The 13,240-nt window shown below is 34.9% G+C and overlaps 2 protein-coding genes across 6 annotated transcripts in view; one reads left to right on the forward strand and one right to left on the reverse strand.

Annotated features, from left to right (window-relative positions):
* Positions 1-10,207, reverse strand: part of impg2b (interphotoreceptor matrix proteoglycan 2b) — a 42,390-nt gene extending 32,183 nt beyond the window's left edge. For 3 of the 4 annotated variants that reach the window (XM_049471258.1, XM_049471259.1, XM_049471256.1), the window contains exons 1-6: positions 9,901-10,207; positions 8,659-8,916; positions 5,625-5,791; positions 5,010-5,032; positions 2,093-2,125; positions 1,579-1,637 (exon numbers count right to left, since the gene is read on the reverse strand). In XM_049471258.1, the coding sequence (XP_049327215.1) occupies positions 1,579-1,637; positions 2,093-2,125; positions 5,010-5,032; positions 5,625-5,791; positions 8,659-8,916; positions 9,901-9,979 (619 nt within the window). In that variant the 5' untranslated portion in view covers positions 9,980-10,207. The remainder of the gene's footprint in view (positions 1-1,578; positions 1,638-2,092; positions 2,126-5,009; positions 5,033-5,624; positions 5,792-8,658; positions 8,917-9,900) is intronic. The other variant, XM_049471257.1, reaches the window with a different exon arrangement.
* The window catches only part of adgrg7.1 (adhesion G protein-coupled receptor G7, tandem duplicate 1), a 308,074-nt gene that overhangs the window by 215,389 nt on the left and 79,445 nt on the right, over positions 1-13,240 (forward strand). The window contains exon 19 of one of the 2 annotated variants that reach the window (XR_007429229.1): positions 11,969-11,988. The exons of the other annotated variant lie outside the window; for it this stretch is intronic. The gene's annotated coding sequence lies outside the window, so the exon portion shown is untranslated. Of the gene's footprint in view, positions 1-11,968; positions 11,989-13,240 lie in introns of those variants that run through there. 2 annotated transcript variants of the gene reach the window in all.

Below are 13,240 nucleotides of genomic sequence, written 5' to 3' on the forward strand. Positions count from 1 at the left end.
CTGGTTCTGGTTCTGAAGATCATGGAAAGACAAAAAAATTAAGTTCCCTCATTCATTTTTTTTTCTATATATTTGATCTTATTGTAACTTTGACAGAGGAGTTTAATCTCAACACTGTTATCTCAGTCCTGTTATTTTTTAAATACAATTTATGTGAATGTGCTCGGTGTCCTCATGGTATTAGCATAGACGCCATTAAGCTATTTTTCATGTTTTTTCCCAATTCTATGCTAAAAAACTTTCATTCCTGTTACTTTAATTCTTATTACTCAAAACGTAAGAAGTAACAGGAGTGAGTTTAAGTAACAGGAGTGAGTGCCAGTAACAGGAGTGAGTTTTATTTTTAGATAAATATAAATTATTTGAACATGCAGTCAAACATTTCTTTAAAATAAAGACTTTCTTAAAGACTTTCCTTTTACGGTTTCCTCGTTCAGCTTTACTCCGCGTTCAGACAGTTAGTTACAGCAGTCTGATACTACTGTCCATGTGTCAGACACCACAACTAAGATGGATTAGTGGCTATTCTGAGAGCGACGGAGCTCCTGAGCCACCGTGTGCCTTTCTGACACATGCAGGCTAACGGCTTTAGAGAACCTGACGAACAGGTTCATGGGTTTAAATCAAATTTACAGCATTATTTAATCAAAATACTACACTACGTGTGAGCCCTTCCAGTAAATAACCATCAACCATGGTTGCTTTTGGAAGATTGGGATATTTTCTTTACTGTTGTAAGTAGAAACTATAGTAAACTAATAAATAAATATATAAAGAAATATACAGTCTACATTAAGTACATTTTAGCTTTTAATGTAGAAAAAAGAAAGAATAACTAATTTTTCCAAAAGGGACAAATGCTCAATAGATACCAATATACCAATTTAAGCATATATGGCTCTGAAAAAAAATAAGAGAGCACTTAAAAATGATGAATTTCTTTGATTTTACCAAATTGAAAACCTCTGGATAATATAATCAAGATGAAGATGGATGATCACAAACCATCAAACCACCAAACTGAACTGATTGATTTTTTGCAACAGGAGTAAAGCAGCATAAAGTTATCCAAAAGCAGTGTGTAAGACTGGTGGAGGAGAACATGATTCTAAGATGCATGAAAAAAACTGTGATTAAAAACCAACCAGCGCTGTAAATCAATCATGGTGCCTTTTGTGATATTGCGTTATTTTTTTACTGTTGTAAAGAGTAAATTATAGTAAACTAATGAATACATAAATAAAGAAATATATAAAGTCTATATAAAGCACATTTTAGTTTTCAATGTAGAAAAAGGAAAAAATAGCTAATTTCTCCCAGAAGGGACAATAGATATATTGTTATTTTCAAGAGCTTAATTGTTACCAACGTAAGCATATATGTACATAAATATATACATATATATATATATATATATATATATATATATATATATATATATATATATATATATATATATATATATATATCCATAATATATTGATGAAGACAAACAGTACAATGCAATGTTCAACAAATGACCAATTTATATTAACAAATTAAAAAAAGAAGAATATAGAAGAATAAAAACCCACAGACCTCTTTCTGTTGTGGTGTGGATAGTGTTAGGTTTTGTTGTAGATGGTGTAGTCTGCTGGCTGTGAAAGAGAAGATAACCAGATTTATATCATATTTAATGATTAGTTGAGAAATTAATTAAAAATAATAATAATAAATATTGTTCTTTGCATATGACTGTATATCATACGCAAAGCTAGGCCTAGTTTTTTGCAGAAGCCAGAAACATCACAGGCTATCCAGCAGAATCTAGTGGTGGGTAATTCATCAGTAAAGGATCAGTGATAGTTTTGCTGTTTAGCTCATTCTTGGCAGGGAAAGCCTGCTTTCACTCTGGTCCTTTACAGAGGAGATTAGCCACACAGCAGGAGTTTGAGTTTGGAAATCCAAAAAAAAATGCAATATTACACAAAATAATACCTGAAAAGGAATGGTTTACCAAGACATGCTAACATGGCTAACAATGAAATAAAGCTAATGGGGACCAGTTAGCATGATAATGATTGTGGTGCCCGTTGGGGGGTGATGGGCCTACCTGCACTCGGGTTGCCAGGAGTGGGTGGGCTCGCTGGTGCAACACAAACATGCAATGTTGTGAGAACAGTGATTTATATATATATTTATATAGATGGAGGATCACTGGGAAAGCGTGACTGGATCGTGTTGAGTTGTGGCTAACTGAGTCTAAAAGTAATATTGACTATATCACTTGTGTTTTGTTTTTTTTTAGCGTTTTTTAGCATTTAGCATTGACTATAACACCTGTTGTGTGTTTTCTTTAGCGTATTTTAGCATTTAGCATTGACTATAACACGTGTTGTGTTTTCTTTAGTGTTTTTTAGCATTTAGCATTGACTATAACACCTGTTGTGTGTTTTCTTTAGCGTTTTTTAGCATTTAGCATTGACTATAACACATGTTGTGTGTTTTCTTTAGCGTTTTTTAGCATTTAGCATTGACTATAACACGTGTTGTGTGTTTTCTTTAGTGTTTATTAGCATTTAGCATTGACTATAACACGTGTTGTGTGTTTTGTTTAGCATTTTTTAGCATTTAGCATTGACTATAACACGTGTTGTGTGTTTTGTTTAGTGTTTTTTAGCATTTAGCATTGACTATAACACATGTTGTGTGTTTTCTTTAGCGTTTTTTAGCATTTAGCATTGACTATAACACCTGTTCTGTTTTCTTTAGCGTTTTTTAGCAATTAGCATTGACTATAACACGTGTTGTTGTTTTTTTAGTGTTTTTAGCATTTAGCATTGACTATAACACGTGTTGTGTGTTTTCTTTAGTGTTTATTAGCATTTAGCATTGACTATAACACCTGTTGTGTGTTTTCTTTAGCGGTTTTTAGCATTTAGCATTGAGTATAACACGGGTTGTGTGTTTTCTTTAGCGTATTTTAGCATTTAGCATTGACTATAACACGTGTTGTGTGTTTTCTTCAGCGTTTTTTAGCATTTAGTATTGACTATAACACGTGTTGTGTGTTTTCTTTAATGTTTTTTAGCATTTAGCATTGACTATAACACGTGTTGTGTGTTTTGTTTAGCATTTTTTAGCATTTAGCATTGACTATAACACGTGTTGTGTTTTCTTTAGCGTTTTTTTAGCATTTAGCATTGACTATAACACGTGTTGTGTGTTTTCTTTAGTGTTTTTTAGCATTTAGCATTGACTATAACACGTGTTGTGTTTTCTTTAGTGTTTTTTAGCATTTAGCATGGACTATAACACGTGTTGTGTGTTTTCTTTAGCGTTTTTTAGCATTTAGCATTGACTATAACACGTGTTGTGTGTTTTCTTTAGCGTTTTTTAGCATTTAGCATTGACTATAACAACTGTTCTGTTTTCTTTAGCGTTTTTTAGCAATTAGCATTGACTATAACACGTGTTGTGTGTTTTCTTTAGTGTTTTTTAGCATTTATCATTGACTATAACACGTGTTGTTGTTTTTTTTTAGTGTTTTTAGCATTTAGCATTGACTATAACACGTGTTGTGTGTTTTCTTTAGTGTTTTTTAGCATTTAGCATTGACTATAACACGTGTTGTGTGTTTTCTTTAGTGTTTATTAGCATTTAGCATTGACTATAACACCTGTTGTGTGTTTTATTTAGCGGTTTTTAGCATTTAGCATTGACTATAACACGTGTTGTGTGTTTTCTTTAGCGTATTTTAGCATTTAGCATTGACTATAACACGTGTTGTGTGTTTTCTTTAATGTTTTTTAGCATTTAGCATTGACTATAACACGTGTTGTGTGTTTTCTTTAGCATTTTTTAGCATTTAGCATTGACTATAACACGTGTTGTTTTCTTTAGCGTTTTTTTAGCATTTAGCATTGACTATAACACGTGTTGTGTTTTCTTTAGTGTTTTTTAGCATTTAGCATTGACTATAACACATGTTGTGTGTTTTCTTTAGCGTTTTTTAGCATTTAGCATTGACTATAACACGTGTTGTGTGTTTTGTTTAGCATTTTTTAGCATTTAGCATTGACTATAACACGTGTTGTGTTTTCTTTAGTTTTTTTTAACATTTAGCATTGACTATAACACGTGTTGTGTGTTTTCTTTAGTGTTTTTAGCATTTAGCATTGACTATAACACGTGTTGTGTTTTCTTTAGTGTTTTTTAGCATTTAGCATTGAGTATAACACGTGTTGTGTTTTCTTTAGCGATTTTTAGCATTCAGCATTGACTATAACACATGTTGTGTGTTTTCTTTAGCGTTTTTTAGCATTTAGACTTGTCTATATCACTTGTTTTGTGTGTTTTTTGTAGCATGTTTAGTGTTAAGCATTGCCTATTGTGTTGTGTTTTGTTTTTAAGCGTTTTTAGCATTTAGCATTGACTGTCACTTGTGTTGGTTTTGTTTGCTTTGTTAGCGTATAGCATTGACTATATCAGCCATAATAAGCCATAAAATGTCCAAAACATCAGTCTTGCACCACTTCCTGTGTGGTACGTTTTTAACTGTTCCTGGAAAAAAAGGGATTTGTAAAAAATGTAAAAGTAAAAGGCTTATTACGTGACTAATGTGCCTCAAACAAACAGTAAAGGTAGTGATTTATATCCATGGTCCTGCACACTTTAGTGGTTTCCTTTCTCTAAACCACCACAGTTAACTCTGAACACAGTTAACAGCTTCTTAATTAGCAGGTTAGCTGGATCAGATGTGTTGGTCAGGTAAACACTATAATATGCAGGTCAGTGGGTCCCTCAGGAACAGAGTAAGTAATATGTGCTGTATTATTATACAGATTATTAGTGCACAGCTCGTATGTTTCCTCTAAAAACACTAAAAAAGTTAAAAATTAAATCATGTTTATAAGAGTCCTGACTGTATAATACAGATCCTGTAAGCAGAGAATAGGTTAATAATGCTGGACTGTTTTGTGTTTCTGTATTTGAGAGTGAAATTAGCATGTGAGCTAATGATTACTTACCTCGATGATGCTATGGCCACTCTCTGAAAAAAAAAAGAAAATTAAATATTCCCAATTCTATTTCTCAATATAATCCTAAAATATAATCCTAAAACAGAGTAAGCACTAACAAACACCATTACTCTATAGAAATACAGAACGCTAACTGATAACATCAGCTAGGTTTTGTATTGCTATTTTAAAACAGTGTGCTTACTCTAGGTTTGTATATGATTGCAGGTATATATTATAGACATTTTACCACTAATATATATTTTGGGTTTATGTATTTTATTATGTGTTATGTGTTTACTATATAAGTATATGTATATATGATAGGTCTATAGTTGATTACAGGTATATATTATAGGTCTATAGTTTATTACAGGTATACATAATAGATCTATAGTTCATTAGAGGTAAATATTATTGGCAAATTTTCATGGGTATATATTTAAGGGTTTATATTTCATACCTGGTAAATATTATACATATTTTATTACAGGTATATATTATAGACATATATTTTATGACATATATTATAGGTCTTTATTTAATTATATTCATATATATTTTTCATTACATAATATTAGCGGTATATATTGTAGTATAATAATGACAGTGAGGTTTACTCACGCTGGTGACGAGGGTGATGTGCTCAGCTGATTGGCTGAAGCTCCTGCCGATGTCGAACACGGTAACGCTGCCGTTTTGGCACCTGTTGATCCACAGCTGGTATTCGTCTTTCTCAGGCAGCCTGTCCCAAAAGATCTTAAACGCCTCCCACACCGTCTCCTGACACACTGACCAATACACACACACACACACACACACATTTAATTTATTTAGAGAACTCTATTTCAAGAAATTTAAAAGTATTATCGAGTGCAGTCACTGCAAATAAACCTATCAAAAATGTTACAGTGAAGAAACTCATCAGGACCGCCCCAGGAAAGGATGGAAGAGTGAGAGTTTCCTCTGTTGTACAGGATAAGATCATCGGAGTTACCAGCCTCAAAAACCGCTTTTAAACACGTTTAAAGCTGATTTCTGTACGTTTTGGGATTTGGGGGATTTAGTGCCTCTCTGGTGAGAATGGGTAATTGCACCGAGCATGCGGAAGAATCATTTTAAACTGGTTGGGTGTGATTTGGTCTCCTTTTAGAGCGGTTGAATCCGATTCCAGGTTATGTTCAGTTGTTTCTTTGGTTTTACTATGAGTGAATGATCTACTGAGCTCTGAGTTCCCTCTTCTGGAGTCTCCATTGCTCCACCAGCCGCTCGCGTTCAGTAAAACTGAGCCAGATCCTCTTTTAGAGGCTGTACGTGTGACGGAAGTGCGTAAAGACGATGCGTGACATGGCCAGAAAAAGAAGAACTCCTGCAAAAAGTGACCCAACACCCCAGTTTTTTATTTTGATTGGTACTGTATTTCTTAGTACTTTTTGTACAAAAATAGAGAGCTAGCATGCCATATGTGTAGTGGTAGACTGTATGTAGTATATTGTATATTGCATATTTTATTGTATCTTAATTTCTTTTAAATATACAAAATATCACCCACTCATTTTACTAAATGTAGGCTATTGTTTACCTGCATTGCAGTTCTAACGGACTTGTCCTCACATGTTTAGTACATCAAATTGTACTCAAATCTAGATGAATATTATTGAAAACATTTGATTTTAATTCACAAAACCCACACAACCACAAAACTCTAAGGAAAGCTGTCTCAGCTTAGCTTGAAATTTACAAAGAATGTGAGATTTTGGACTCATAAATCACATTTATCATATTTATGGTGTAAATTTCACTGTATATTAACACGGCTTGGTTGGTGCTTCATGTAAACAGACTCTGCGATGGACGGACTGAAGGTCCTGCAACATCCCTTATGATGGATTGCTGCTTCACAAGGAAAAATAATGAAAGCAACAACCAGCATAATGGAAACATTTCTGCGATCCGCTCGCCATCTCTCGTCAGATATTCCAGACGTACTTTCATTCACCTAAAAAAAACTGAGAAAGAAAACATTTTTATGTACCCAGCATGTGGAAAAACAAACAGGACCGGCACATGCGAACGTCAACCTGGGGTAACGTTTGGGCAACATCGAAACGACATTCTCGTAACATCAGCATAACATCTGCCCACACTGAATCAGGGGCTCAGATTTTCCTGGCAGACTGAAACCTCTGAGCTTCTATACTGTGTGTGGAGAGTTTCAGCAACATGGTGAAAACATGGATGGGTACCCATTAGTCCATCCCCCACCTACTACTAAAAATCTAAATCAAACTACAGATGACTAAGAAATAGTCTAAAACTATACAGCTCTGCAAAAAAATGAAGAGAGCACTTCAGTTTCTGAATGAGTTTCTCTGATTTTGCTATTTATAGGTTTATGTTTGAGTAAAATTAACATTGTTGTTTTATTCTATAAACTACAGACAACATTTCTCCCAAATTCCAAATAAAAATATTTTCATTTAGAGCATTTATTTACAGAAAATGAGAAATATCTGAAATAACAAAAAAGATGTAGAGCTTTAAGAGCTTAAATAATGCAAAGAAAACAAGTTCATATTCATAAAGTTTTAAGAGTTCAGAAATCAATATTTGGTGGAATAACCCTGGTTTTTAATCACAGTTTTTTTTTTTCATGCATCTTGGCATCATGTTCTCCTCCACCAGTCTTACACACTGCTTTTGGATAACTTTATGCTGCTTTACTCCTGGTGCAAAAAAAACATTCAAGCAGTTCAGTTTGGTTTGATGGCTTGTGATCATCCATCTTCCTCTTGATTATATTCCAGAGGTTTTCAATTTGGTAAAATCAAAGAAACTCATCATTTTTAAGTGCTCTCTTATTTTTTCCAGAGCTGTAGTGGTAATCATTATTTTTAACAAGGAAAATACACAAAATACTGTTTTTCTTTGGTCGCTTGTGCTGCAGCACCTTGCGAGTGATGCTCTTAGCCCTCTATTTGGAGTGTTCCTCTGAATAATCTCTATTTGAAGGATCACGTCACCCTTGTTTTGGAGTGTAACCCTTCCCATTGGAACAGTTCACTACAAGAGGTAGGGGTGAAATCCTCCCACTAATACTATCATATTTCAGAAACCCGTAAAGAACCTGATACAGATATAGCATTATAGCAATGCAGCGCCCGCTAAAGTTCAGCAACCTTACTGATGCTGCTTAAATTTAGTTAAATGTAGGTGTTCATCGCATCTCTTGGTGGTGCAGAAATTAATTACTACTGTCCATTTCTTAATTTCTCTGTGATGGGGAGCTGAAATTAGCTTCTATTTTGCTTTTATTTAAGGCTAACAAGAATCAGCACACCCAATTCTTAGTAGTGAACATAAAAAATGCGATAAGTGATAGGGCCAAGGGTTGAAATGGGATTGGGCCTTAGTTTATTGCAGTTTCAGTGTATTATAGTGCATTTCTTCATAACAAGCATATATAAATGCTAGTAGTATGACTTGATAGAAAGTAAGCTAGCTAAATTTCACATACTGCATGTATGCCTTCATCAAACACATATTTCTAAAATCTAAAACATTTCAAGCTAAAAACAAAACATATTTAACTTTATTTAACACACACACAATCCCAACAATCCCATCATCACACTGTTTTATATATCAGACGCTTTACCTCTTAGATGAAAGTACTCCAGGTGATTCTGTAGAGCTTGCTTCACTGTCTCTTGTGAGCAGAGTTTTACACCATTAGGGAAGAGTATGTCCCGTTTTCTTCTGGATAGCGCACCTCGTCTCTCTCCAGAAGAGACTCCTGAAGCCTGGCTGATCTTCGGAAGGTCCATTTGCTTCACCATAGTCCCAGAACTTCTTACACTCCCTGAAGAGCTTGATTCCACTTCAGAAATATCATTGTGAACCCCTAGAGTAGCATCTGTGGAAGAGCATAAAGGACATATAATGACTCGGTTGAACTCATGAACACAATAGGCCTTGTAGATGCTGCTGTATATCATTGCTGTCTAATGAAAAATGAGTAACTCCATTTTTGTCGATTTTTAATTTACTACTAAAAGTAAGTTTCTTTGATTTTAGCAAATTGAAAACCTCTGGAATATAATCAAGAGGAAGATGGATGATCACAATTCATCAAACCACCAAACTGAACTGCTTGAATTTTTGCACCAGGAGTAAAGCAGCATAAAGTTATCCAAAAGCAACGTGTAAGACTAGTGGAGGAGAACATTTCTCATTTTCTGTAAATAAATGCTCTAAATGACAATATTTTTATTTGGAATTTGGGAGAAATGTTGTCCATAGTTTATAGAATAAAACAATAATGTTCATTATTGCAAAATCAGAGAAAATGATTCAGAAACTGAAGTGATCTCTTAAATTTTATACTGTGTCAATTTTTTTGAGGAATGAACCAATAGAAATTCTTGAAAAGGGCATTAAATAAACTATTTTTCCATTGACTTCCATGTTAAGAAAGTTAAGAAGGTTTTACCTCTCATGTTTAATTGGACAGTGATGATATATATATATATATACAATGTGTCTGAAATGCAAGAAATGCTGATTTAAACTTTGAACTTTGTAAAATTGTTGGGTCCTAAAGTGTGGCCTTGCATTTTTTTTGCCCAATTAAAACGAACTATGCTAGGTCATTATTTTTTTTTTGTTTTATTAATTTGTAATGAAAGCTGGGTGTCTGTATACTTCCTCAGAATTATTTTTTTTTTGGAGTACGCAACATTTCCTACAATTTAGACACAGGGACAATATTTAATTTATTTAGTTATTTTTACTTTTTTTTTGAATGAATGGCCCAAAAACAGTAATGAATTAATAAAGTAATGAAATGACAATTTCTGAAATCTGAAAACATAAAAAAACACACATTACATTTAATTACCTGTGTCTATGTAGAAATGCCCCATCAAAAGTAAGACGCCCAAGAACCACCAAATCCATTTCCAGCGTAATTCCGGCATCGTAGATTCCAAATCCTCGTCTTTCACTCTTACAAAAAGTTTGGTGCCGACTTTATAAGACCAACATCAATTCAGTAATATCTTCTATACCCACATTCCCTGATTTACCACCAAGCATGGCTCAAAAAGCGTAGATACCCGTTATGGTACGTTAATTATTCCTCATTGTTTCAGCTCCGGGGGATGCACTGACGTCGCCCCGAGCTCCTCAAGCCGCCCAGCACTGCTTAGCAGATGGCTCTTTGGGGAGGGTTTTTTCAGAACACTAATCCTATTTGTTAAGTCCTCTCAGGAAAGCATGTCCAGGAGTCACAGATACCGCCACACGGCCCACCTGGAGGCTGGATCCAGACTCGCAGTAATCAAGACTGAGGTTTAAAAGTCTGATCTTTTACGTTCTGCCCTCAGAAACAGACGCAAACAGATCTAAATCCAATAACAGCAGAGTGAATGATATCAGTGAGAACGGCGTTCCCGAAATGATTAAATTGTTAACTTTGGCCTCACCTGTTAACCCGTTCTTAACAAACAGATGGTGTTGATGCTAATGATTCACTGCTTACTCGACTGTGGTGGACCAGTAATCCTTCATTATTCGATCAATTAAGCAATAAAACACTCATCGAGGTTCGTGCTCTGAGGTGTAATATTGGCACGGCTGTGTTGCTGCTGTAGATCAGCAATATTACACATTATAACACAAATTATTATACTATTATTGCACTTTATTTATATTTGCCAACATATTACTATATGCTCATTTATATAGTAGTTTGGTATTTATTCCACTGCAATTTTCTATCATGTATATATTGTCTGTATACACTACTGTATTCCACTGTTTACACTGCCCCACACTTTATACCTTAAACTGTACTGCTGCTCCCTGTACATCCATAGTGCATTTATGTAAAATACTTCTGTAGATCTAATTATATATTTGTATTTTTATATATTTTTTACTTATGTATATATATATATATATATATACTTATTTCTATGCACTTTATGTAAATAACACTATATATTGCACCTTCTAGTTGGATGATAACTGCATTTCATTGGCTCTGTACTTTGTTTAAAAGAAATTAAGATAATATATCAATATAATTAAGCAATACTACACTCAAGGTTTGTGCTATAACGAGTGATATCGGCACTGCTGTGCTGCAAAATCAGAGAAACTGATTCAGAAAATGAAGTGCTCTCTCCAAGTTTTTTTTTTTCAGAGCTGTATAAACTGTCTCTTATACTGTGTCAATTTTTTTTGAGGAATGGACCAATAGAAATTCTCCAAAAAAAACATGAAATAAACAATTTTTCAATTGACTTCCATGGTAAGAAAGTTAAGAAGGTTTTACCTCTCATTTTTTATTGGACAGCGATGATGTGGCCAAGCATTTTTTTTTGCCCAATTAAACAGACTACGCTTAACTATTATGTGTTTTTTGGATGTATTTGTCCTTTAGTAAGTGGTTCACTCTTCACTTTCTCAAGTGTGGACACACCAGTAATCCCTGAGCGTTCACTGCATTAAATGGCTTACATTTCAGTAATGGTAGTGATCCTATAGAACCTTTCACTGCTGGTCAGACTGGTAATCCTCGTGTTAAAAGGCTTGTACAAACACACTACTGGTGTCTTGTTTTCGTCCTGAAAGGTCAGAGCAGAAATCATGAGAGCTGATGAGCTTAGCATCAATGGTTGCTCTGGAATACTCTGGAAAAATACGAGAGCACTTAAAAATTGAAGGTTTTTTTATTTTACCCAAGATGAAGATGGATGATCACAAGCCATCAAACCAAACTGAACTGCTTGAATTTTTGCACCAGGAGTAAAGCAGCATAAAGTTATCCAAAAGCAGTGTGTAAGACTGGTGGAGGAGAACATGATGTCAAGATGCATGATTAAAAACCACGGTTATTCCACCAAATATTGATTTCTGAACTTTTATATGAATATGAACTTGTTTTCTTTGCATTATTTGAGGTCTGAAAGCTCTGCATCTTTTTTTTGTTATTTCAGCCATTTCTCACCATTTTCTAAAAAATAAATGCTCTAAATGACAATATTTTTATTTGGATTTTGGGAGAAATGTTGTCTGTAGTTTATAGAATAAAACAACAATGTTCATTTTACTCAAACATAAACCCATAAATAGCAAAATCAGAGAAACTGATTCAGAAACTGAAGTGCTATCTGTATTTTTTCCAGAGCATTGAACAGGGCAATGCTAATCGTGTTACACTCTCATCCATGGAAGGTCAAGGTCCTGCAGAAATGTTGAATTCTTTTTCTTCACTCCAAAACATCTGGTTTAACTCAACCCCAAGGCCTTGGGAAGTATAGCTGATGAGTTATAACAGGCCGTATGCAGGAACAGAACTGGAGAACACAGAATGGAGGTTCTAGACACGCCTACTCCTCCATCAATGTGTTATTGGCTGTTGTCTGGCACCCCAGACTATCGTGCTGCCCCCTGTGGTTATCTGGTGGCCTCATGAATGAACCCAGGGCAGTATGCCACATGCTATGTCCACAGGCTTAGCCCTTTCTCTGAGTGAACTGGGAGTGTGGGTTTTGGCCTGGTCCCAAACAAAGCTTCTTTTAGCCGCGACAGACCGGTCAAACCACGAGATGACCAGTGCAGTGACCAGGCTCAGCAGTGTCCAGATACTTTTCCTAAGTACTTAAGGACTGAGCTTGAATAGCAGCAGCCATGTTGCAGTTAGAAATGGTCAGAAATCTGTTTTAAATTTAGTTTTAGATCCACAGTTCAGGTTAATCAGGAGAATCTGTCCACAGGAACACTATTAGTTGCGTACTTCACAAATCTGTGAAACATGGTGGTGGCAGCATCACACTGTGGAGATGCTTTGCTGATTTTTCTCAGCAGGGTCAGATTTGGGAAGTTGGTCAGAGTTGATGGATTAAAGATGGATGGAGATAAATAAAAACAGAACAATCCTGGAAGAAGAAAAGCTGTTGGAGGCTGTAAAAGATTTGAGACCTTCCGGCAAGACGATGACCCTAAACATACATCCAGAGCTACAGTAGAGAATATTCATGTGTTAGAATGATCCAGTTAAAGTCCTAAAGACCTAAATCTAATTGATTCTCTGTGGAGAGAGATGAAATCTGCTGTTCACAGGCGCTCTCCATCCAACCTGACTGATCTTCAACTGTTTTATAAAGAAGAATGGAGGAAAATCTTTACAGTCTCTAGATGATCAAAGCTGGTAGAGATAAACCCCAAAATGA

Source organism: Astyanax mexicanus, chromosome 23 (assembly GCF_023375975.1).
Source record: "Astyanax mexicanus isolate ESR-SI-001 chromosome 23, AstMex3_surface, whole genome shotgun sequence".
Classification (NCBI taxonomy): domain Eukaryota; kingdom Metazoa; phylum Chordata; class Actinopteri; order Characiformes; family Acestrorhamphidae; genus Astyanax; species Astyanax mexicanus.